The 24567-nt window shown below is 37.7% G+C and overlaps 1 protein-coding gene across 1 annotated transcript in view; it reads left to right on the top strand.

Annotated features, from left to right (window-relative positions):
- The window catches only part of CAVIN2 (caveolae associated protein 2), a 59471-nt gene extending 35123 nt beyond the window's left edge, over positions 1–24348 (top strand). Inside the window, exon 2 of the mRNA XM_089687683.1 lies at positions 12900–24348. Coding sequence (XP_089543809.1) covers positions 12900–13679 — 780 coding nt within the window. The 3' untranslated portion in view covers positions 13680–24348. The remainder of the gene's footprint in view (positions 1–12899) is intronic.
- Positions 24349–24567: the final 219 nt, after the last annotated feature.

Raw genomic sequence — 24567 nt, 5'->3', positions numbered from 1 at the left:
CAGAACGTTCTGTTTCAAGTGAACCTGCACTACTCTTTATGCTGTTAAACGTAAATGCCATGGCTAGGAAAAAACATCATGAGATACTTTCAGTACATTGCCTATGTTAGAGGGAAAAGGGCTCTCCTGTACCTCTCAAGATTTAGTTTTCATTTAAAGTGGAGTTCCAGCTACAAAAAAAGTCAGCAGCTACAAAAACTGTAGCTGCTGACTTTTAAAATACAGCCACTTACTTGTCCCTCGGTCAAGCGATGTCCTCACCATGGCTGGTTTTAGCGGTCATCTTCTCTCCCCAGCGCCGGCATCTTCAGTGTGGGCACCTAGCTGTGACAGCTTGCAGCTTCACAGCAGGGTTCCCACTGCTCATGCGCGATAAGCGCTGCACTTGTGAATGGCCCCGTAGTCTTCTGGGACCTGTCACATGTCCCAGAAGACTACGGGGAGGGGGGGGACAACTTCCACTTCAAGTCACCTAGGCGATTGCAGTGGAAATGGGTGCCTGGCAAATTCGGGTACCTGCTCCCCAAAGGTGCCATGTGATGGAAGCATAGGCGGGACAGAACGCACATGGAGGATGATAAACAGACAAAGTTTTATTAAAATAGGAGAGACACTCAATCAGGGTAACAAGGGTAGCGTCCGGGTACCCAAAACGGAGAGAAGAGAGCGAGAAGTCCAAACAGTGATAATCCAGCCCCTGGTAGGGCGATTCAGGTAGCGATGATCCGAGCACTCAGTGGGGCAGTCCAGGTAGCTACAATAATCCGGGCACACAATAGGGGCAGTTCAGGCAAATATTAATCCAGGTACACAATAGGGGCAGTCCAGGCAAGTATTAATCCAGGTACACAATAGGGCAGTTCAGCAGGTATTAATCCAGGTGCACAATGGGGCAGTTCAGGTAGGTATTAATCCAGGTACACAACGGGGCAGTTCAGGCAAGGGAAAGATGGGAATTCAAGAGGGCAGTCCAGGCAGGGGTGATATGGGCACACGTTTAGGCAGACCAGGCCAGGGCAAGGGGCACACAATAAGGACAGTTCCACACTCCGCCACATGCGGCTTGTAGGGGCACTCACGACAGATAGTTTTCAGGGGCAACCAGTGGACCATGTGCAGGACCACTCGCGATTTCAGGGGTGACAGCAGCCAGTAGACAGGGACCCTCGCGGCACTCAGCTTTCCAGGGACACAGCGGTCAGCAGACACTCAGCGGGGTCTGGACTGTGGGGTCTGGCCTCAGCTCAGACCTCACACAGCTGTTCTCTTCCAGGGCAGGGGACCAACAGGTCTTCAGAGGGCTGTGTGTCTTGGCCGCAGCTTCAAGACTACACAAGCAATATGGGACCACAAGTCCCAGCAAAGCACAGTTCAATGCATCTCCTAGTTAGGGCTCGGCCAGGAGAGACTCTGACTTCCTCTCTCAAGCTCTCCTATTCATCCAGAGACTGCATGTCCCTTTCAATTGTCCCCACCCCCCAACTTCCTGCTAAGAACTGGTCTGGTGTGGTCTTTCACAGCCACAAAAGACCATGCTGTCTTTGTTCCCTGTTGAGATCCATCCCATTCCCCCCCCCCCCCCCCCTGTGGGCACAGGAACTCCAAATGGTAGACAAAGCAGGGGAGCTGACTGTTTGGCCCCAAACAAAACAACACAAAAATAAAAGAATATTTCTGCTGTCCTCACATGCCAATTCTTAATGGAGAGCAGGGGACAAAGGCTTAAAGCGGACCTTCCCCTTTTTGGGTGGAGCTCTGCTTTAATTACTGAAGTCTGTTTCTTTCTGGCTTAATAAGTAAGCCTATCAATTGTCAGGCGCTGCATATTGAGAGCCCCCATACTAGCCACAGAATATGGTATGAAGATCAAACACTTAAACCTGCACTAGGTTACAATGTACCTTAGTTTGTGAACTCTGCTCATTTGGAAAAGAGCAAATTATGGAAAATTTTCCTGGTGTTTTTATTAGATCTCTTTACTTCCATAGAATAATGAAGGATACAATCTAAATATGATGCTCCTGCCTTGCTGTAAAGCTGGTCATAGACTTTAGTTTGGGGGTAAACCTTTAGCTGTCTGTATTTCTAGAGAACAGAGAAAGGGGAAGTCAAGACACATTTGACCCTAAACCCGTGAGTGTTTTATTCCAGGAAAGAAAAGCCTTATTTTGTACATAAGCCACTGGGCCAGCCACTTGTATAATGATATTTACATGTTAAAGTAGCATCAAAAACATGCATGAAGTAATTTAAAGTTGTTGTAATACTCAGACATCAAATATGAACAAAGCATATTCCTCTATAATGTGTACTTGTCTCAATTAAGAGCACTAAGTGCCATTTCTGTCTGCTGCTTCATACCTTTGCTGTCAGCATGAATAACTTCAGACATGTTTTCCTGACACTAAGAGAAAAAGAATGACAAGTTAGGGAGCTGCATCAGATTGACAGCCTCAGTTCTGCTCCTGTGTGCTGTGTGGAGGGGGGGTGCTTCTCTTTCCAACAATCAGCTCTCAGAGCTCTGCAGTGTGTAATTTCAGCTCTCTTCTCTTTTTTCTGAACTCTCAGATAAGCTCTATAAATTCAGCACTTTGAAAAGATGTAGAGAAGAGAAGACTGCAGATAGACAGGTACAACTTATGTAGGAGGCTTTATTTAATCTATCACCCGAGGCCAGTCACTTCAATGTATATATGTAAGGGTTTACAACCACTTTAACTATTGCTGAAACAGTATCACCTCCAAAAGCACATTTATCTGTTAACACAATGTTACATTTCAGTGTGTCTCCTCCTTTTTGAAATTATTTTTAGTTTACTACACTTAGATGATTGTAGTAGAGGTGTGTGAAATGTGATACTAAGTTTGGACCTCTTCCATGAAAAATAGCTTACAGTTTTATCTAAACAATCTCCTTTAGGGGAATATCTGAAAGTATTAACTGAAGATAAACCTTGTCACTTATGTTAAACTAAATGTTAAACTAAATAACACTTTCTAAAGCTTACAACTTTTTGGCATTACAAAATAGAAGTTGGACGTATGGCCTTTTCTTTTGTTATTCATGTAACGTGGAAAAGTTTTCCTTTATATCAAATAAACAGTATTGCTTTGGCATGAGCTTCGGTTTAAATTTTTTCCTTTTAAACGTGTTGCTTATATTGAGCACTTCATATATATTAGGCAGAGGAGTTGTAATCAGTGAAGCATTAAAATATTACATACATTATTTTCAGAAGCTGAGACATGTTAGATGTGGGTCAATGTGACTGATAATCCTGAAGAGCTTTCAACTGATAATGATCATATGCTGACACTCTGTTTTCTCTGCCTTTCAAAAGCATTTCACTGCTGCTAATAGCCATGCCTATTCTGTTTCAATCCACCAAAATGAATGGTTTTAATTCAAGACCCTGACATTCCTATATCTCTAAATGTAATAACAAAATGAGGAAAATGAACAGCTAGCACACATGTGCACAGATCCTCACAGCCTTTAGATAACCAATATATTTTAACAGTTCATGGTATTTAGGTTGTAAAAATCAGCTCCCAAAATTACCAACAAGGCTTTCTTTACTTGAATGTTGTTCATTTCAAGCAGGAGTTAACTATACATTCTATTGGGGGTTTCTGTTGTGGAGAGGTGGAAAAGATGGCATTGAGCTGGTGATAAAATGTTTCATGAGAAGAACATATATGGGAAAAGACGTCTTTTACCAGTAAAATACCCATCTAACCAGTTCCCGACCATGCTATAGCCAAAAGACAGCTACAAAGAAGGCTAGTTCTGGGAGGACATCCATCGATGTTCCCCCCCAGAACCAAACCACCCCTTGGAGTGTGCACCATGTGCAAGCTGTGATCACTCTGTCCTTTGGACACAGTTGATAGCGTGTCCAGGTAAAGGGCCAATCAGAGCCGTCTAATCACAGTTGATCACAGTGTAAATAGGAAATGCTGGTTATTGGCAGTCCTCTCCTCATGCTGATAGCACGTGAGCAGAGGAGAGCTGGTAAGTGGCATTTCTCAGAGGGGACATCTATAGTAATTGTCAGTGCACTAATCATTAGTGCCTATCAGTGCGGCTAATAGTGCCCATCAGTACTTTGTATCAGTGCCTGTCAGTGTTGCCTCAGTGCTGGCTATCAGTGACCATCAGTGCCACCTATCAATGCCCATTAGTGCCCATCAGTGCTGCCTATCAATGTCCATCAGTGCTGCATATTGGTGCAGCCTCATCAGTGCCCATCAGTGCAGCCTCATCAGCGAACATCAGTGAAGAAGAAAAATCACTTATTTACAAAACATTATAACAGAAAGAAAGGAAAACATTTTTTTAAGTTTTTTGGTCTTTTTTCATTTGTTTAGCAAAAATAAAAACCCTGGTGGCGACCACCACAAGAAAACTCTATTTGTCTAAAAAAAATTATAAAAATTTAGTTTGGGCACAATATTGCATGACTGTGCAATTGTCATTCAAAGTACACCAGCACTGAAAGCTGAAAATTGGCCTGGGCAGGAAGGGGGTGAACATGCTCAGTAGGTAAGTGGTTAATGTAACACACCTAAAAATTCCACACCTAAAAATTCTAGATCACTACAGACACAATAAACAGAAATGTAATGGTAACAAACAAAGTTCTATCATAAAAAAATGCTTTACTTTAGGGCAACAAATATACAGCTTCTTATTAGCACTGACTAATAAAACAGGACTCACCAGCCAGTAGGGGGGCACATGCTGTACAGGAATACAGAGATCACAGATAGCTCTCACTACAGGGTCCAGGAGCTACCCACCAATCACAACATTGGTCTAGAACTAACAGGCTTGGTTGTCCCCTGTGAATGTCGATCTATGCATGGACAGCTAAATGATAAGTAGACCCTGTCTGCCAGGAATATGAGGAAGATATCCATGGCTGAAATTTCAAATATAACACATGCTGACATGGTCAAGAGGTTATTTTGTGCTTGTAAAGGTTCAGAAACTGAGAAAAGTTAAGAAAAAAAGATCCTGTGAGCATCAGTTCTGTGAGCAAAAATATATTGTTGATGGTAAATGGAGAAGTCCACAACTTGAATGCCCAGACAACGGAGGTGTATAGGAGGGAATCTCATGGCCTGCACAACATGGGGTGATTGGTCAAAAGTAGGACTATAGCAAATGTCAGCAGAGAACCAAAGTAAGTATGAACTCATCAAAACTGGACAATCAAGGGATGCCTGGTTTGATGATTTATAAATGATCCTGCAACATGCAAATATTGATATTGATCTGAATTTGATGTACATGGGCATGGATCCATCTGGTCTTAGATCAAAGGTTTTAGGTCTGCTGGCACACATTAGTCTGCTTAATAGCAGGTTAAAATATTTGAATGCCTCAGCATACCTGAGTAGAATACTGCTATAAGGGATTGATATGTTAATAAGAACCACCAACAGGCAGATAAACTGATTTCAGCAGTGGTAATGCCAGAAGAGACTAAAGCTCCATATAGGTTCATTTTAAAATAATTTATTATTTTAATACAAAGGAGAATGACTGATAACAACATTTTCTACTGCTATTTAAGGCTTATCGATATCTAATTGCTAAAGCCTAGGAATTCAGCAACATAATATCATTTTGTGGCACAGTTTCCCTGTTTCAGAAACATTTTCTGTCCATTTTACTGGTCATTAACTCCTGAATACAAGCCAGCCAAGCATCAGGAAATAATCTCATTAAGCAATACTACCTCAGGATAAAGTGACTATGAGAATAGTGCTTAATTCATTTTTTATAATTATTATCTAATAGCTCACAGGATGAAAATAAGTTATTTGTGATTGGATTTGAAAAAAACATTCATTTTTAAAGATATAATTGGTATCTCTTGCTGTGATAATTGTCAGGAAATGGCTGAGCATTCCTTGGCAAAGCCTTCCTGGTGTACCAAACAAGGCTGTGAATTGACACAGCCTTTGAGAAGAATAACACATTATGTGATGGGTTAAATGCCTTCACTTAATTAACTCGAATATAGACTAGAAAACATAGCAACTCCCCTTGTACAATCTTTCTTTAAACTCTTCTGAAATTAGACAAAAAATTGAAGTATTTGGTGGGGATTTATCAAAACTGGAGCAGACAGAATCTGGAGCAGCTGTGCATGGCAACCAATCACCTTCTATCTTCAGTTTGCTCAGCTAAGTGTTAAAAATTAAAGACAGAAGCTCATTGGTTGCCACGCAAAACTGCTCCAGATATTGGCTGCTCTAGTTTCTAAGAATTACCCTCCATTTGTTTACAATAGTTGCTTATAAATATAAGAGCATTTGAATTAAAGATGGGAGGAAAATATGTAACCTATTCAAATACAGGGTCTACTAATGGTAAATAGACCATTGACTGTGCAAGAAAAATTTCCCCAGGGCTTAGTGAATGAGGTGAGGTTCTGTTGACTTTCACCATCCATACATGTGCAAGCAAAAGGTTCTTTTGTTTTTGTTTTTTTGTTTTTCACGTGATTGGGTATTCTTTAAAAAGTAAAATTTCACTATGCTCTGGGTAAAATTATCTTGCAATGTATAACTTCCATTGTCAAGTGAATTTGCAATATTTGCTTTAGTAAATCAACCCCATAGTGTTGCCTAGATAGAATTTACATTGTTTTTAATGTTGTTTGTAGATATACAAATGAGCAGAATAATGTAAATAATCACTTGAAGTGATGTGTATACATATCTGTAGTATACACTGCACTACACTGCTTGACTGTGCTTTACCTTTCCTTCACACAAAGCTAATTTGTTACAGCAAGGGTGTCAAACTGGCGGCCCTCCAGCTGTTGTGAAACTACAAGTCCCATCATGCCTCTGCCTTTGGGAGTCATGCTTGTAACTGTCAATCTTGCAATGCCTCATGGGACTTGTAGTTTGGCAGCAGCTGGAGGGCCGCCAGTTTGACACCTGTGTGTTAAACAACTTGAAAACAAATTTGATAACAATGTACTTCCAATGTAAGTCGAAATCTCATCATTTAACAGTTGTTAAAGTGTGCACTGTGCAGTATCTCTCCGCTGGAAATCCTGTTGCTGGCTGACAACATTGCCTTTGTTGCTCTAAAATCAGAAGCAGTGTCATCCTTGCCTGCTAAACCACACACCGTCACCTATCCCCACTCCTCTCTGTTCTTTTCCATATTCATACATTTATTTCTTTCCTGGAAAACAATACTGTTGACTTGACTACCAAGAGCCTGTTCTTGGGAGATGAAGTTGTGGGGAATGCGTCCATAAGCACTATGGCACCCTGCTGATTCCTCCAACCAAAAATATTTTTACAAGTCTGCTGATGACATTACAGGGAGTAATACAAGCTGTTTCTGGTTGCATAAAAAATAAAAAAAAAATAATACAGGGGAAGGAGGTTTGGGGGTAAATGTTGGTCATGCCTATACAAATCCTATACAATTCAGTTAGAGATATTTTAGTAGCTACTCTGCTCCTCAGTAGTAGATTCAGGTGTCTGATCTACTTTTAATACTAAAACAAAATAAAGAAAGACATTAACATTGCAATAAGAACCAAAAATACGTGATCATAGAAAATACACTATACGTTCCTTTTGATAGAACATGGCTCCTTTTCATCATTTTATGTATAAAAGTAGCAGAAGAGAGATGATGTATTATAAATTTCACTAGCATAGAACTTATATTCTGCCTCCAGCCATAGCTGTTATGAAGTTCTGACAGAAGAACCATAATGTGAATACATGGGTTATTTTGATTTATTCATGCAGTTTTTTCATGCGAGTTTTACTAATTTGTTTTAATGGTGGAAAAGCATGCTAAGGTTTATTTCAATTTAAGCATTAGAGTGAATCTGGGCCTTGCCTTTCCAGGGCAAAACAGGTGCATCTTATTGTCCCCTCCCTGTGTGATTGGTTTATACATTACTCACCTTCCATTCACTTGAACACCACTGTGTTTGCCCACTCTTCCAAAGAGAAAAACTTAGTTTCTCCTAGGTATAGAGGAACGTATTCCTCAGGTGATAGGTGGAGTATGTCTGTGAAGATTCTCATTTATTCAGGTCATGGTAAGTCATGGTAAATCTAGTAACAACTCACATTCAACTAAACTTGTTCTGTAATGTTGAAGACGTTTCATAGCTTTTGAAACCACGTCTTCACTTCTAATGAGTATCAGTAAGAGAACTTGTTTCCAAGAGGCATGAAATAGACCATCTACATCAAAGTAGAACAATCAACATTAACCCCTGTACAACCACCCGCCCGCATTATACAGCAGACTGGCTACCGCTGTAGGCAGAGCAATGCATGGGTACGTCACTGCCTACTTCTGAGTTTCGGGCGCGTGCATGCAACCTTCCCCCACCCTGTTAGCAAGTCCTAGCCAATGATTAATCTCCAGGACCTGCTGATCAGCTGTGTACTGTCACAGCTCAGAGCCCCGTGTTGACGTTCAACACTGAGTTCTGTACACAGGGAGTATTCTGTCAGTTTCTGCAAAGCAGAGATGAGAAACTGACAGGTCTCTTAGTAAAAGCAGCACACTTTACACACATTACACATAGGCACACATTTAACTCCTGATTGCCCTAAATGTTAACCCCTTCCCAGCCAGTGTCATTGGTACAGTGACAGTGTATAGTATTATCACCAATCATTGTATTAATGTCACTGGTGATGGCAGTGGCAGTTAGTCAGTGTCAGTTAGTGTCAAATTGCCTTCCGCACTCCCACAGCCCCATTATAAGTCGCTGATTGCTGCCATTACTAGTCTAAAGAAAAGAAAATCCAATATATATACCATAGTTTGTAGGCACTATAACTTTCATGTACAACAATCAATATACACTTCTTGGGATTTTTTTTATCAATGACATGTAGCAGCAAAGACATGCATTAATTTTTTTTATTAGATATGTTTTATGGTAAAAAGTAAAAACATTTTTTTCAACATTTTCATGAAAAACCCAGTGGTGATCAAATACCACCAAAAGAAAGCTCTATTTGTGTGAAAAAAATGATATAAATTTAGTTTAGGTTAAAGTAGTACAGTGCAGTATAGCAAAAAATGGCCTGGCTTATGAAGGGTAAAAACATTCAGAACCTCAGACAGACAATTCCCTAGTTTAGATGAACTGTAGAAGCCATTTGGAATGTGTCATTTTTACACATAAGGCTAGCTGTGTTTTTTATACCACTATCCAATTACTATCAGCTAGAAAAATTAAGAGATTAGTACATGTAGCATTGTTGGTGATTTTATTAGTACATGAAATAGCAAGGGTCCTGGGAAGACAACAATCAGCACATTGGAAGTATGACACAACCCTCAGGTCAGTCTTGACATGTTACATTGCAGAAGTATATGTGAGAAAAAGGTATTGTCCACAGCTGCCCTTTACTTCAGCAGTCATACAGAGGTTGGCTATATTTGTCATTTGGAGACATCCATTTGCACCTCACCAGCATTGTAAGATCCATTCATGAATTCTTTCATCCGCTCTCTTTTAACAAGAGATACACATAAGGTCCATATACATGTGCTATCTATATACATAGAACATAGAAAATCAGATAGAAAAAAATTGTTCTCTCTGGAATGTCAGATGAGCTGACTTATTAGATATTTTGTTTTGCTCCAAGCTAGTTGTGGACATTGGTGGATAGTTCAGCATAGTTCGGGCAGAATCCAAACATCTAACGTTTTCCTTCATGTTTTAAAGCAACTGTAGCTACACAGTAGGACCCTTACTCTCTTTGTGGAAGTAGTGGTCTTTCTGCTAAGATCTGGCATGCCCGCTGTCAAGTCAGAACTAGAGCTTTCCAATCAGAAGAGGGTATGAGCTTTGCTGATTGCAACACTATAGGTCTGACTGAGCAGGGAATGCATCATATCTTTGTGGAAAAACCAATGCTTCAAAACAGAGAGCACGGGTCCTTCACTGCAAAATTCTGTCAGGGGACCAGCTTTTCTACTTTTTAAAAAAAACACAATGTAAGACTTTGAACACCTATTGTGTTGATGTTGATTGAATGTATTCAATTTAAACTGAAAGTTTTATTTGGGCTTTAAACAGCGGGAACAACTTCTGGAAAATCATATAATGTGTCTAGATAACTCCCCAGGTCAACATTCTACAATGTTATTTTCCGTATGTATTAGTAGCCATTTACATTTTTTAGTCATATATAATTTGGACATTTGGAAAAACACCCAGCCCTATTTAAGTATTCCACTGAGTCAGCTAGAGCCAGTTCCCATGGAAGACGTTCCCACTTTTAAATAGCCCTTACAGTAAATAGTCCTTTTTATATGTGGAGGGTAAACCTTTTTCTACCAGTCGTAAGGAATTCAGTAATTATTTATGAATAACCTTGAAATGGCAGGAGATACAGGAAAACTTGTACTAAGAAAGTTTTCAGGCTGCTAAGGTTGACTTCTTGTGAAAATAAAAGTTCCCTTACCTGTATGCTGATCCAATGGCTTCAGTAATTACTAAGACATTGCAGTTGATTTACTAAGGTAAGTTAACTGTTCCCTTTGCAAGAGAAAAATAATACCCAATCATGTGCAAGGACAATAAACAACATTATGGCATTGATTTACTAAAGCTGGAGAGTGCAAAACTTGGTGCAACTCTGCAAAGAAACCAATCAGCTTCCAGTTTTTTGTCAAAGCTTAATTTAACAAGCTGAAGTTAGAAGCCAATTGGCTGCTCTGCACAGCAGCACCAGATTTTGCTTGAACATGATTGGATGATGAAAGTCAGCAGAGCTTCACCTCATTTAATGATTCATATTAAATCAATTTCTTTGACTATGCAGATCTGCATGCCTATTCTAGGCAAGTGCATCATATATTGCAGTAGGGGATAGCCATGCAACTAGCATTTTCAGTAGATGATTAGAAATGGAAGCCTATATATACACTGCTAAAAAAAAATGAAAGGAACACTTCAGTAGTAAGACGTAAAATTGTGTGTGTATGTATATATATATATATATATATATATATATATATATATATATATATATATATTATACACACACACCTCAAAAAAATTAAAGAAACGCTTTGAAAACATATCAGATCTCAATGGAGAAAAATATCATGCTGGATATCTATACTGATATGGACTGGGCAATGTGTTAGGAACATAAGGATGCCCCATTGTTTGAGGACTGAATTCAAAGACACCCCAACAATCAAAGGGAAAAAATTATGCAGCAGGCTAGTCCATTTTGCTGAAATTTCATTGCAGCAACTCAAAATGGTGTGTGTGTGTATATATATATATATATATATATATATATATATATATATATACACATATACAGTATATCAGTGTCACTATTAATAGCATGAGGCGATACCTGGACCCTACAGAGGTTGCACATGCTGTCCAACTCCTCCAGGATGATACATCAATATGTGCCTTTGCTAGAAGGTTTGCTGTGTCTCCCAGCGCAGTCTCAAGAGCATGGAGGAGTTTCCAGGAGACAGGCAGTTACTCTAGGAGAGCTGGACAGGGCCGTAGAAGGTCCTTAACCATTCCGTAGGACCGGTATCTGCTCTTTTGTGCAAGGCGGAACAGGATGGGCACTGCCAGAGCCCTGTACTTTTCACAGATGAGAGTAGGTTCATTCTGAGCGCATGTGACAGATGTGAAAGGGTCTGGAGAAGCTGTGGAGAATGTTATGCTGCCTGTAACATCGTTCAGTATGACCGTTTTGGCAGTGGGTCAGTGATGGTCAGGGGAGGCATATCCATGGAGGGACACACAGACCTCTATAGGCTAGACAATGGCACCCTGACTGTCATTAGGTATCGGGATGAAATCCTTGGACCCATTGTCAGACCCTGCGCTGGTGCAGTGGATCCTGGGTTCTTCCTGGTGCACGACAATGCTCGGCCTCATGTGGCGAGAGTATGCAGGCAGTTCCTGGAGGATGAAGGAAATGATACCATTGAATGGCCCCCATGCTCGCCTGACCTAACTCTAATAGAACACCTCTGGGATATCATGCTTCAATCCATCTGATGCCGCCAGGTTGCACCTCAGACTGTCCAGGAGCTCCTTGATGCCCTGGTCCAGATCTGAGAGGAAATACCCCAGGACACCATCTGTCATCTCATTAGGAGCATGCCCCAATGTTGTCAGCCATGCATACAAGCACATGGGGGCCATACAAACTACTGAGTTCCATTTTGAGTTGCTGCAATGAAATTTCAGCAAAATAGACTAGCCTGCTGTATCATTTTTTCACTTTGATTTTCAGTGTGCCTTTAAATTCAGTCCTCTGTAGGTTGATAATTTTCATTTCCATCAAATGATGGGGCATCATTACGTTCCTAACATATTACCAACTCCATATCATTATAGATATCCAGCATGATATTTTTTTCCCCATTGAGGTCTGATGTGTTTTCAACGTGTTCCTTTAATTTTTTTAGGTGTGTGTGTGTATATATATATATATATATATATATATATATATATATATAATATATATATCTTATGTCTTACTACAGGTTTCCTTCAAAACATATTTTACAAATATATAAACCAATTTACAAGTAAACTGTTATTTCTGAATGTAAGCATTGTGAAAGACACTTTTACCCATAAATCTCATTATGATGAAAATTTATTTAAAAAGTCTCATTTGATTATGTGGTGATATTAGTAAAAATCACATTTTAAAAAAGGAAACATTTTGAAGAGGCAAGACTGCCTTTTTCTTGTTTTGATGACTAGTGTAACATTAATATTATGCCCATTTTTAAGGTGATTTCAGTATTTACTTTGTCATTTGTGTTTCCACGTGCAAAATATCTAAATTTTAGTAATGCAATGCCTTTTTGTGTTTAGGAAGAAAATGAAATACCTGCAAGCGTCTTTGTGAAAGAACCAACACCAGTTCCCAGCATTACAGAAGGCACTGAAGAATCTGCTGACCCAAACAAGTTACAGGAGGAGACCATGCATACAATTGACCTATCTTCAGATGACGAAATTAATCATGATGAGGATGGCCATGACGATAGTATAGATGAAAAGTTAGAGCCCACCAGAGCTGAGAAAATGAAGCGATCTAGTCTAAAGAAAGTAGATAGCCTGAAAAAAGCTTTTTCTCGTCAAAACATAGAAAAGAAAATGAGCAAGATTAGCACTAAAATTGTGTCACCAGAAAGAAGAGAAAAAATTAAAAAGTCCTTTACACCATCCCATAATAAAAATTCAAAAGGCTCATCATTCAAAGTTCCAATAGCCTTTAGTGTGAAGAAATCTCATGATGAGGAGACACATACAGAGTCTGAAGGAAAAAATGAAGCTGTAGAAGAACAAGCTGTGAATGAGCAGAATGGCAGTCCAGAACATGAAAACACTTCTCCAACAGAGGATGCAAAGGTGTTTGAAGAAGAGAAGGTGACTAAAGATGCCACAGATAAAGAAGACAAAACTGAGGAAGTACAAGTGATAAGGAAAAGTACAGAGTTGGCTATTGTTGAAGATGAAGATGAGAATGAAGTGGACTTTGAAAGCGAGAATCCATTTAGCACTGAATATAAGCCAACACCTGAGGAACTAGAAGAATCCTATGAAGCACCTACTCAGTCAACTGCTCTCCAAATAGACCAAAGTGCTTAAGGTGGTTTTGATATATAAGCCTCTGATTTTAAGTCATGGTTTATATGGAAATGAAAGCTGTTAAATGGATACAGGTGGTAATATGTTTTGATAAGGAAAAATCTTGTTTTAGATGGTAGCAATAGATTTCAATTAGGATGCTGCTTATAAGTTTATTTCTTAAAAAAATCTTGTAAGCAGCTACCAATTTTTAATCTTTTGTTAATTTTAGTCCTCATATATTTGCCTTGCATTTATATCACATAAAACAGTGACTGCAATATTATCCTTTTATAATGTATTGTAGTTTTATAGTTTGAAAGAACTTGAGGTAATTAATCAGTTATTGATCTTTAAAACGTGCACCACACACCCTGACACTGTGAGAGCAGAGAATACACCACTCTAAGGTATCAACTGGGAATAGGCAAGAAAATAAAGTGAGTTTAGTGTGTTAATTCTGGCTAAAGGTTTCTGCCTGCTTTTCCGCCACTTGAAAATTACAGGCTGAGTGACTTATGGTATCTTTGTACTGAACTTTCATTTCCTTGCTACAACAAATCAGTTGGACATCTCCAGGGTCCAGGAAGTTCATTATTCTCCAATATTGAAAAAGCTCAGACCTGGCCTTTCAAAAGGTTTTGCCAGGATTAAGGATGCAGCTCTAAGTGTAAATTACACACTACTCTCACTTCTCTCCCAAGTTGGCATTTAATTGCCCAAAATAGTTTGCAAGGTGCACTGTGTGATAGGGGACTGCTAAATGCAGGTGCACTTAGAGCAAGCCATAATGCTTTTGGTATAAGCACCTAAAGGAATATGACATGGAGAAAAACACCTGTCTCTGAAGCTTCTGATGTTATCTGCCATTTCAAGACTTACAGATTGATTGTTTGTCTCGGGGCAGTGAAACTGAGCCTGTTTAGATTTAATGTGAGTGACTACCTGAGAACTTGTATGTAGCCCAGAAATCATAGAATGCCATCAGATGCTTCTGAGAGAGAGGCTTCTCTTAATGACAGATTATTATGAAAGAAATTTGAAAAAGTTTGAAAATATGCCTATAAACACATCTCAATTTACATAAAGTGGCCTGCCAGGCATTTTAACATTTAAAGGTACACTCCGCTCAAATAGAAATGGGATTATACAGAGAACAGAAGTACACATCAAATGACCCTGTGAGGTGCTCTCTGAAATCTGTCTGCAGTGGTTGACATAACTCCTAAAATAAAGAAAATGTAATGAAAATTTTTAACATGAGCATAGATAGACTGCTGCTGCACATTTGGCTTCATAGGGCAGAATTCTGGGAAGTCAGTGTATACTTATTAACAAAGTGTACCTAACCATGAAGGAAAAATACCTTATAAAATCAATGGCAGACATCTAGTAGTTCCTACTTTTGGGCAGGACTTTTACTGGCAAAGTTTTAAAATGCCTGACAGGCTCTCTTTAAATGAAGTCACCCAGGGTTTTATGACGTGTGTTACTTTAGGTAAGTTTCGTATTATAGAAAGTGGTCTAAATAGTAACAAAAATGACTTAGATTTCCTTTACACTTATTGTCCAGTGATCTAGCCACAGTGTTATAAAGATTGTGGTACATTAGCAAAACAGTAGACAGCAGCTGTATGTATGTATGTATATGTGTGTGTTTGAAATAAGTGTGTATGTATATATATATATATATATATATATATATATATATACTGCTTTCTTTAGCTGAATTGACTGTAATTATTGGTGGGAATGTTTTAAAGGCAGTAGAAAGTAGTATTGGTGCTGGGAGGAATACGGTTCTCACATATTTGAGACATTTTGTAGTATCACTAAGAATTTGACACAATAGACTCACACATTTTTAAGGAACACCAGGGGCTAAATAGTAGTCAGAGTCATTATCACCTCTTAGGAATTCTAAGGGAGTAGAGAAAGAGTATATAGCTGACATCTCCTGCCCTGCTTTAAATACTCGCCCAAATACTACTGTATATAAATAGACTGTAACTACTGCAGCTCTCAAGAAATATATAAAAACAGCCACTCTGAAATTGGCCCTTCTTTGTTATAAACTATATGTTTGCAATGTTAAACTCCCAATTTAATCTCAATATTAACAGTTTTATTAATATGCACACACTAGGGAGATATTTAATGAAAGAGACACTATTAACCCTCACAACACTTAACATAAAAATGTATATCTGTTTGCTCACGCCTGTGTATATTTTTGAATTAATGTTAATAACCTACACAACACAAGATATAAACATGTATATTTGGCTTGCTTATGTCTGCATGTATTTTTAAATAGTGTATGATCTAGACTTGATAACTGCCAGATCTACTCTCGAGCTGCTTTTTCAATCATTTTAGGGCAAGCTTTCCTCTAAGCTACGTATAAATATAACTAGAGTAAGACCACTTCATACCAATGAGTTGTTTACATAGGTAAAATAGCAAGTGAGATTATATGGCAGTAATTGAAGGAAAAACAGCTGGTAATCTGGCAAACAGGTACACTTTGCAAACTGACCACATTCTTTGCCTCTCCTCCTGCTGTCAATATACACCCAAGGCCGCCAATATATTGAAGAGGATAGTCAGATGTAGTCTGTACATCCTGAGGCAGCTGGAGCAAAAAACAAGTCACATATGCCTGCAAGCTCAGCTTGATTCAGCTTACAGATAAACTCTATTGAGCAAAGATGGGAGGTGTAGCAGGGAACGGAAGAAAGGCAGCATATCAGTGGGAAAGGTTGATCAGGTTTCTAAGTCGATCAATTGACCATTGTCCCTGAAAGCAAGCGGCTGCCTGGAAGGACCCCTTCAGACATCAGATTGTTGACCAATTTGTTCAAAAAAAGCCAGATCATGTGGCTGTGAGTACCCACAGACCTGACAGTTACAGCTGAACTCTAGCTTTCTAGAAAATACAATGTAACACAGCTAAACTAGTGTGTTTTTAAAAAATGTTTTCATCACTTTACTTTTAGTGATGTTTTTTCGAAAGTTTGCTGCTGCCAGGCTGCGCAGCTGCAGACTGATAATATAGGCACAGGCCTAGCTGAGGATGTCAGGAAACTGTTCTATCCACTAATCCACACCACTACATACTCTGTAAATGTAATGAGATTGGGATGTACTGGAGTCTGCACCCACTGCCACAGACATTCCATTACTGCCTGGCACAGGCTGTCAATAGAGGTAATTGCAAGTGATTTCAGATATAAATGTTTGGAATTCACTTATAATAAGTATATTCCACAGCATTTCTTATCATCAGAAATATAAATATAACTTTAATGGTATGACTATAGGTCAGCTTTAAGACTCAATGCCTTAAACATTTGAGCTCTTACCAACACACCAGTCAATATACAGTAGTTAGAGTTCCTGGATAACCTTGCTCAGTAACATCTACTATAGCTAAAGCAGTGTTGTAACAGTGTAGCTGGGTGGTCCACTTGGTAAAATGTAATAGTACAGATGGTAATGGTACAAAGACATCGCATAGATTGATGGGGATGTATCGCAGATCTACACTTCGGAAACACTGGAGAATAAAATGTACATGACAGTCAATGGGAGGGTCATGTTTGCCTTCAAAATTTTACTACTATTGTGTGGACTGTGTTTTTTAGTAATTAAGTTGAGTCATGAAAGTACATGTCATGTAATCCTATATCTACCAGAAGTTAGTTTTTATGTAATAGAAGCAAGTTTAGGAAAAATTGTACATGTGTTATAGTGCGCCACGCTATTGAATGCAGATACATTGATGAGCAGAAGGTAGCGGAGATAATGTACAATTTACATTTATATAGTTAAATGTTCTTACTGCTGTAACGTATTGAGTAAATGAATACTGTGTATAATATGATAATTATTTATTTTACCAAAACACAGTATTCACATCTGTTCCTTCAGCTTCTTTATTCTGGCTGCACTAAGGTCTTATGGCTTCAGAATATATAAATGGCATATTTATGGCAGTATAAGCCATTGGATGCAATTACTTTGAACCATCTCACCTGCCACAAGTCTATCATTCCTGACTCTGAATTTGTAGAATAGATAGAGGAGCAGCCAGTTTTTTTTTATCCTTGACACTTTTGTCAGTTTTTTTATTTCCAATCATTATCATGACCATGATGTCCTTGTCACACACATATAATATAGTTTTAAAACAGATCTATATGGCTAATAATATGCACGGTCTAAGTATGGTTGAGAAAACGCTAAATGTTCTCTGAATGGTGCCCGTGCATGGGACCATGAAGCTAGCAGCAATCACTGTAGAAGCAGTGTCTACTACAGTGATTTCCAGCTTCCATGGAGATCAGTCAGGTATGGCACATGCATAGCGACATTGGTCTAAGCTAGGCCAGTGTAACTATGCAAAAATATCCATACCTGGAATCCAGCTTTAAGAATGTTAGTAGCAGTTAGATGACCCCAAAACATAAAAGAGAAAATGCCCTGTACTTTAGGCAGGCATGCCATGGCTCAGCTGGCTTACTGTATATTCGGGCACTGGAGTGTACATTCCAACCACCACTTACTAACCTGTATCCACACATGTCACTGGCACATAATCAATATTGTAAGGATATGATTTAGATGTCTGTGAACAATTGGTGTGCTGATGCACACACATATTCTTTAGTAAATCAGTCCCTGCATATTACAATACACCACAGAAAGTCAGAAAACTGTACATTGACATACCATGGCAAGACAAAATAGGTCACTAGTAAGAACTTTGCAATGTCAATAATTATGGAATGGCTATGGCTACATTTCCAGAATCTAATGGACAGTGCCAGGTGCTCATGAGTAAAACAAGTTAGAATTTTGTGTAGGCAACACTTTGAAAGGGGCACTGTCAAGAATGCTCGTTACCTCCTCAGTCACTTCAGTGCACCATAGTACCCTAAATATCAGTGTCTTGGGGTATATTGCACTGCGGGACATGGAAGAAATGAAACATATACTACCCTTGCTTTGTACTTACCCAAGATGGATGGTGGCTAGTGGAGGATAAGCAGTGCTCCTAAGAAATAGAATACACACACAATTATAAAAATATATATACACACACATTACACACATCATATATATATATATATATATATATATAGTTATTTTATGTGATTGCCCAACTAAATTGATGATAATGATGGGGTCCCTTTAATGACCAGTAGAAATTTACAGTCTAATTTAGATGGATAATTTTTTAATCTAATTCCCCTCAACCTTACTTTGAACATAATAATATAATATATTTTTGTTAAACCAGTCCTATATGTATAACTTGTGCATATTATATATTTTATTTTTTCATTCATATATAATCTAAACTGGAGATTATATTCAGTTATCGGGTTGAAAAGAAAAAATACTTTTTTAAACAATAATTTTAGTCATATTTGTACTATGGCGCTAAACATACATATGCTTTGCATGTTCACATTTTTATTGCACATCCAATATTATATATATGTCATGTACGGATCAGGTTGGATAAATCCCTTGAGCTATAGAGTTCACCCTCTAAAGAAAATATCCTTTTAAGTTTTATTCAATGACATTTTCCCCAAAAGGTGCCACTTAGGAACCTAAAATGTTTGCATTTGGATCAACCTATACTCCATAGCACTTCTTGGTTTGCCAGTAGGGTTTAACGTAGACCTGAACTAAAAAAAAGTGGAGTTCTGCTATCTTATAGGGAACATGTAGGAAAACTGTGCCCTAGCTGTACCATGAAAGAATTAATTTTTTGTTTAATTCCTTCTAAAAAAATAGAAGTGCACTTCCTACTTTGTGAAGGTGCCTAGGCACTCCTGTGCCTATAGCATCATAATTGTACAGTGCAGTGTGAGATCTAAGGCCCTGCTGCATCTGACTGCTAGTCTCAGGAGATTTGACACAAGATTTGGTGATGCCACCACTATGCTGCTCACTGATCACCTTGCTGGAGGCTCTGGCATAGGAAAACAAAACCCTGTGTCTACCAAGATGGATGCCTCCATGGAAGGACAGTGCAGAACAAGAGATGGTGAATCGTCTTTTGCTTTTTTTAGGGCACCACTTCAAGAGTTTAGTTCCTTTTTAAAGATCCCCACTCTTATTCACTTTCTTCAAGTGTAGCTTTAAACAGGTAGGACTTGGGTGTTTGTGCACACAACCACTAAAGACCAGCTTCTGTTGTGGAATAACTAAATGCAAAATACCATATTCATTTGTCCAACCCTGATAAAGATATGTTTATGCTTAGATAATATATACTAAAGACTATAACTTCTAATAACTACTATTGAATATTGGGAAAGTTAAAATGAAAAATAAATCCTTACCAAGCAAGGTTACCCTTATAGAGAATTATGGCAAAGTGTAATGTTCGTATTTAGTTGCACGATGACTTAAAAGATGTACATGAAACTATGTGTATTCACTAATAAAATTAGCATGCATAAAAACGTAGGCACAAAAGCATAAACACTGAACAGTAATATAGTTATACCTATTCATTTACTGATAATTCTATGACACATATAGCTTCCAAATCCTTTATATCTTATAATTTTTGAGTTTATATTACCTGCTTCTTTTGAATTTTTAAATACAGCTTTGTTACTGAATATATTTGATTATCAGAAACTACATTTTATCGCATGTGCTTGTCTGATTTTAAATGACCAGATCTTAAGACATTTTAAGAACTTTGAGACAGAGGGAAGTTGTACAGATCCATGCATTTAGCTGTGGTTTAGAAAGGTTGTATAGCAAGTAGCAGTTTGCCATCACCAGATTTTTTAGCAGGTAAAGGAAACCTCTGCTAAGAGACTGAGGAGGCAAAATATTAGTGCTCTGGTTGACTTTGTTCTCAGTACATTACGAGTCACTGACTTAGAATAAGCATGCAGCTAGTGAAATTAAAGGAAGCCTTTGGGTCGGCTAAACAACCAGCAGGCTAACATTTTGCTCCGTGCATGTTTCCTGTAAATATGGTTTAGCTATGGCCACTAAATGTAGTTTTCACATCTGGTAACAAAATTGGGATCAAGTAAATTGTCTAATGATGTGCGATTGGTCAAACACTGTATTGTTGGTTAGGTTTAGGAAAAAATAAACCTCAAAATAGAGTACATTTAGCTTAGGCAAAGTATATCCTCCTGGGTACATATGTAATTTTACAAAGCATGCGTCAACATAATAACATAATATATGCAACATGATTAAAAGTGCCAGTTTATTGGCAACAGAAGACCATTAGTAAAGTTTTTTTTTTTTTTTAAGGCAAACTAATTTTGTTTATATTATGGTTTAAACGCATTATAAATATTAATTTCAATGACTACTAATATGTGCGCTAAAGCAAAATCAAATGCAATGTATGTATATTGACTTATAATGCAACAGGAGATTTTTATTTTGTTTTGTCAATATAAATTACTATTTTTATGCTATATAAAAGAATATCCTTTTTGTTTCATAAACACAATTTGGCTACTTCATGTTCTGCTGCAATTTGCAGGTCTAAAAATAAATATTGTACTGTGTGTTTATAGTAGCTGATGAAAGAATGAAAAAAGCAGTGACCATCCTAGCCAACTAGGTGATTACATATACTGTGTGTTATCAAAACAATAAGCTATTTTCAACAGAGCCATCATCTGATTATTCTAGCTAATTTGTCTTTGAAGGAAAACATACTATAGCAGGAAGTGTGTGTTGTAGTATGTGTGGTGCTGGAATGTATATGTTTGGGTAGATTTTCAGGCTCTAGATTTTATCATTCTTCCTATGGAATATAGTCACTCCATCTGTTAGCCTGGGCTTACTATTAGGAAATGTGTTATATCATTTTTTTAAACCCAATTTGCAATACATGGTAAAAATATTGTCGAGAAGACAGAACAAAACTTAATTATCCAGTTCTAATTTATATTTTATACACATTTACTACTACATTTATTTTACTTGTATCCATGCCATTTATATATGTAAGAGGGTAGCACTGCCTTTAATGTAACTGTCCTCGTTCTGTGCTGCCTTAACTGCAGAACTAGGAAATGTCACACCTCTTGTACTACAAAGCAAACTGTATAAAATGAGTTCCCTATTTACATTTGGTTTGTAGCATTACTAGCGAACTTAGAAATATAATTTTATATTAACTAAAGAGGCTGGATAATAATATATCAAATGTTTAATTTTTAAGAATACAGAACACAAGAATTTTGTGATTTTGAGGATAAAACTAGAAACGTAAAATACACACTAAAGGTTATTCTTTGTAGTCTATTTAAATTAAAATTGTATTGTTACCAAACATTGTTTGATTTTTAAGATGTTAAGATTATGGGCAACATGTACTGTAGGCTTGTTCATACCCATCTAATAGCACCACTGATCCAACTTTCTGAAAGTTGCTATTTGCATAGCCATGCTTGAATCCCCTATGTGAAAGCAATTGGGTCTGGTTATAGGTTGCTCAAGTATCAAGAGCTGTATTGAAAATGAGGTTGTGCCTACACTACTTTTAAGAAGCTGTGACAGTGCTGTAGACAGGCATTAACATCTTCTCCCTATGGTACCCATTGTGCAGCACTGTGTGGTTCTTTATATGTTCAGTGACTATACTGTAAACCAATCTTCTAAGCTCAAAAGGCTCAAATAGTCAAGGTCATGTGAAATCTAGAACTGTCTGATCCCTTTTTGTTCAAATTTTTTTCCTTGGAGTGGGTTTGGAAAATGGTGGTCCTATGTAAAAAAAAATGCCACCATCTGGAAGGGTTTTTCTAACACATTTAACTCTACTGTCAGTGACATTACCACAAAGGAACATGAAACCAACACACCAAGAAGCTAACCTACCTTCCATACATGTGGACTCTACGGAGCTTTGAGAAGGGGGACTTGACTACATGAAATTAGTAAATGTTGGATGGGTTTGTGCGACTTTCTAAATAATGGGTTGGAATGAATACACCTGGAAGAGAGAATGGGGGAGATTTACTAAAGCCAGTTCATTCGGAATCTGGTGAAGCTGTGCATGGTAGTCAATCAGTTTTTAACCTCAGCTTGTGTAATTAAGCTTTGGCAATAAAACTTGTAAGCTGAGTGGTTTCTATGCAGAAGTGCACCTGATTTTCCCTCTTCAGCTTTAGTAAATAAACCCCAATGTGCCTTGGCTTCCACATCTAACAGTTAGATTTCATCAGATAACACACCTGTACATACTCTAGTTTTTAATAGATCTACCCCATTGTCTGTATTTTATTGTTTACCATTTTACATAATACGATGACAGCTGTGAGTTACAGAATATATGTAGAAATGTGAATATTTGTAATTCATTCTTTTGATGTTTTATTTTTACCACTGAACACTAGTTACTCTTGCCTTTAGACTTGTAAATTGAAATGCAAGCATGGTGTTATGACTTTTGTAAAGAAGAACTCTGCCAGGCACTATTTATCTAAACTGGCCAAATATAATGCATAACTACAATGCAATTTCAGAGATACTTCTAACCCTTTCTATAACAAAATGCAGCCCTAAAATGACCTGACCTCCACATCATTGGCTAACATTGACATTGGTATCAGCTTTCTAGAATCCATGATGGATGGGCTTCTAGAAATAGATGAAGATATAGCAGTCTGCAAAAACAGTTGCAATTGCAATTCTTTCTTTTTTCTTTTTTAAGTTTCTTAAAGCCACAAGATTAGAATGTTAAATGGAAATATTTTTGAGGCGAGTCTGTGATTAGTTTTTTTTCTACACAATTAAACAATTGAATGAACATTTTCAAAAAGTGGGGATTCCATACTTTTTGCTAGGGGTGGTACACATTAAGTCAAACACATGCATAAGAAGTAAAATAAAACTGGAGGTCTAAGCCAAAAACAGAAAAGCTCTGTTGATGTAAACCAATAGCTCTCTTGCCATGTTATCATATGCCATACATTCCCCTGTGAGGTGGGCCATTGACAGAGTTTAATTTCCGTGCTTCCCCATACTCATGAAGCAGGGTGGACCCAGTTAAAAAATGATTTAGGCTGTATACATGGACATTTGTTTAATTTTATTTGTAAACACTAGTATGAAGAACAATATGCTAAGCAAGCATTTCTAAAGCATTTAAAAAGGGAATCCACCATGAAAGTGAAAAATTATACACTTCAAACTGGTATTAACAAGCTGAAAAAAAACAAATCTGTGTGCAGTTACCCATAAAAGATTTTAATAGGTAATTTCCAATCATTTGCTTCTTAGCTTTATAACACAAAAATAGTCAGCAGATTTGCTACTAGGTCTCACTGAGACATCTTATCAGCTCTGTTGGTATAAACTAGGGGAACATTTTCCCTGTAGATCAGAGTTCTTCTTTAACCTCCTTGCATTCATGATACTAACTTTCTTGCTAATGCTAAAAAAAGGAAACCGCTGTAAATGCGGTTACCTAGCAGAATTTTGTGTTATGAAAGGTCATTCAAATGTATGTTAATGATGTATTTTGGAGAGATTCCATTATTACTTTAACACAAAGCTTGCAGAGTTTCAATTTAGTTTAAGCCACACAATAACATTTTTATGTGTAATTCTATTCACAATAGTTTGACTATTATGTCTCTGTAACAAAAATATATGTAAATAAATCTAATGAAATGTTAAAGTGTGTCCTGTTTTTATTACTGTATAGTTTAGTAATCAAAAAGAAATGGTATACCACCACTTTATATTCTCACAAAATGGTGGTTTATTTTTGTGGATAAAGCCTACTTTCACCTGTCTAGTAAATACATTTCTGTTGTATTGTTAACTTAGTGTTATGCACGGTATGCTATAATCAGCATTGTGTTTGTCCTCCAAGAGAAAGATGGGGAGTAAGTCC

This window comes from Staurois parvus, unplaced genomic scaffold, assembly GCF_062004578.1.
Source record: "Staurois parvus isolate SC_StPar_1 unplaced genomic scaffold, SC_StPar_1.0 ptg000434l, whole genome shotgun sequence".
Taxonomy (NCBI): domain Eukaryota; kingdom Metazoa; phylum Chordata; class Amphibia; order Anura; family Ranidae; genus Staurois; species Staurois parvus.
Note: the sequence above shows the minus strand (reverse complement) of the source record. Positions and strands in the feature narration are given on the sequence as shown.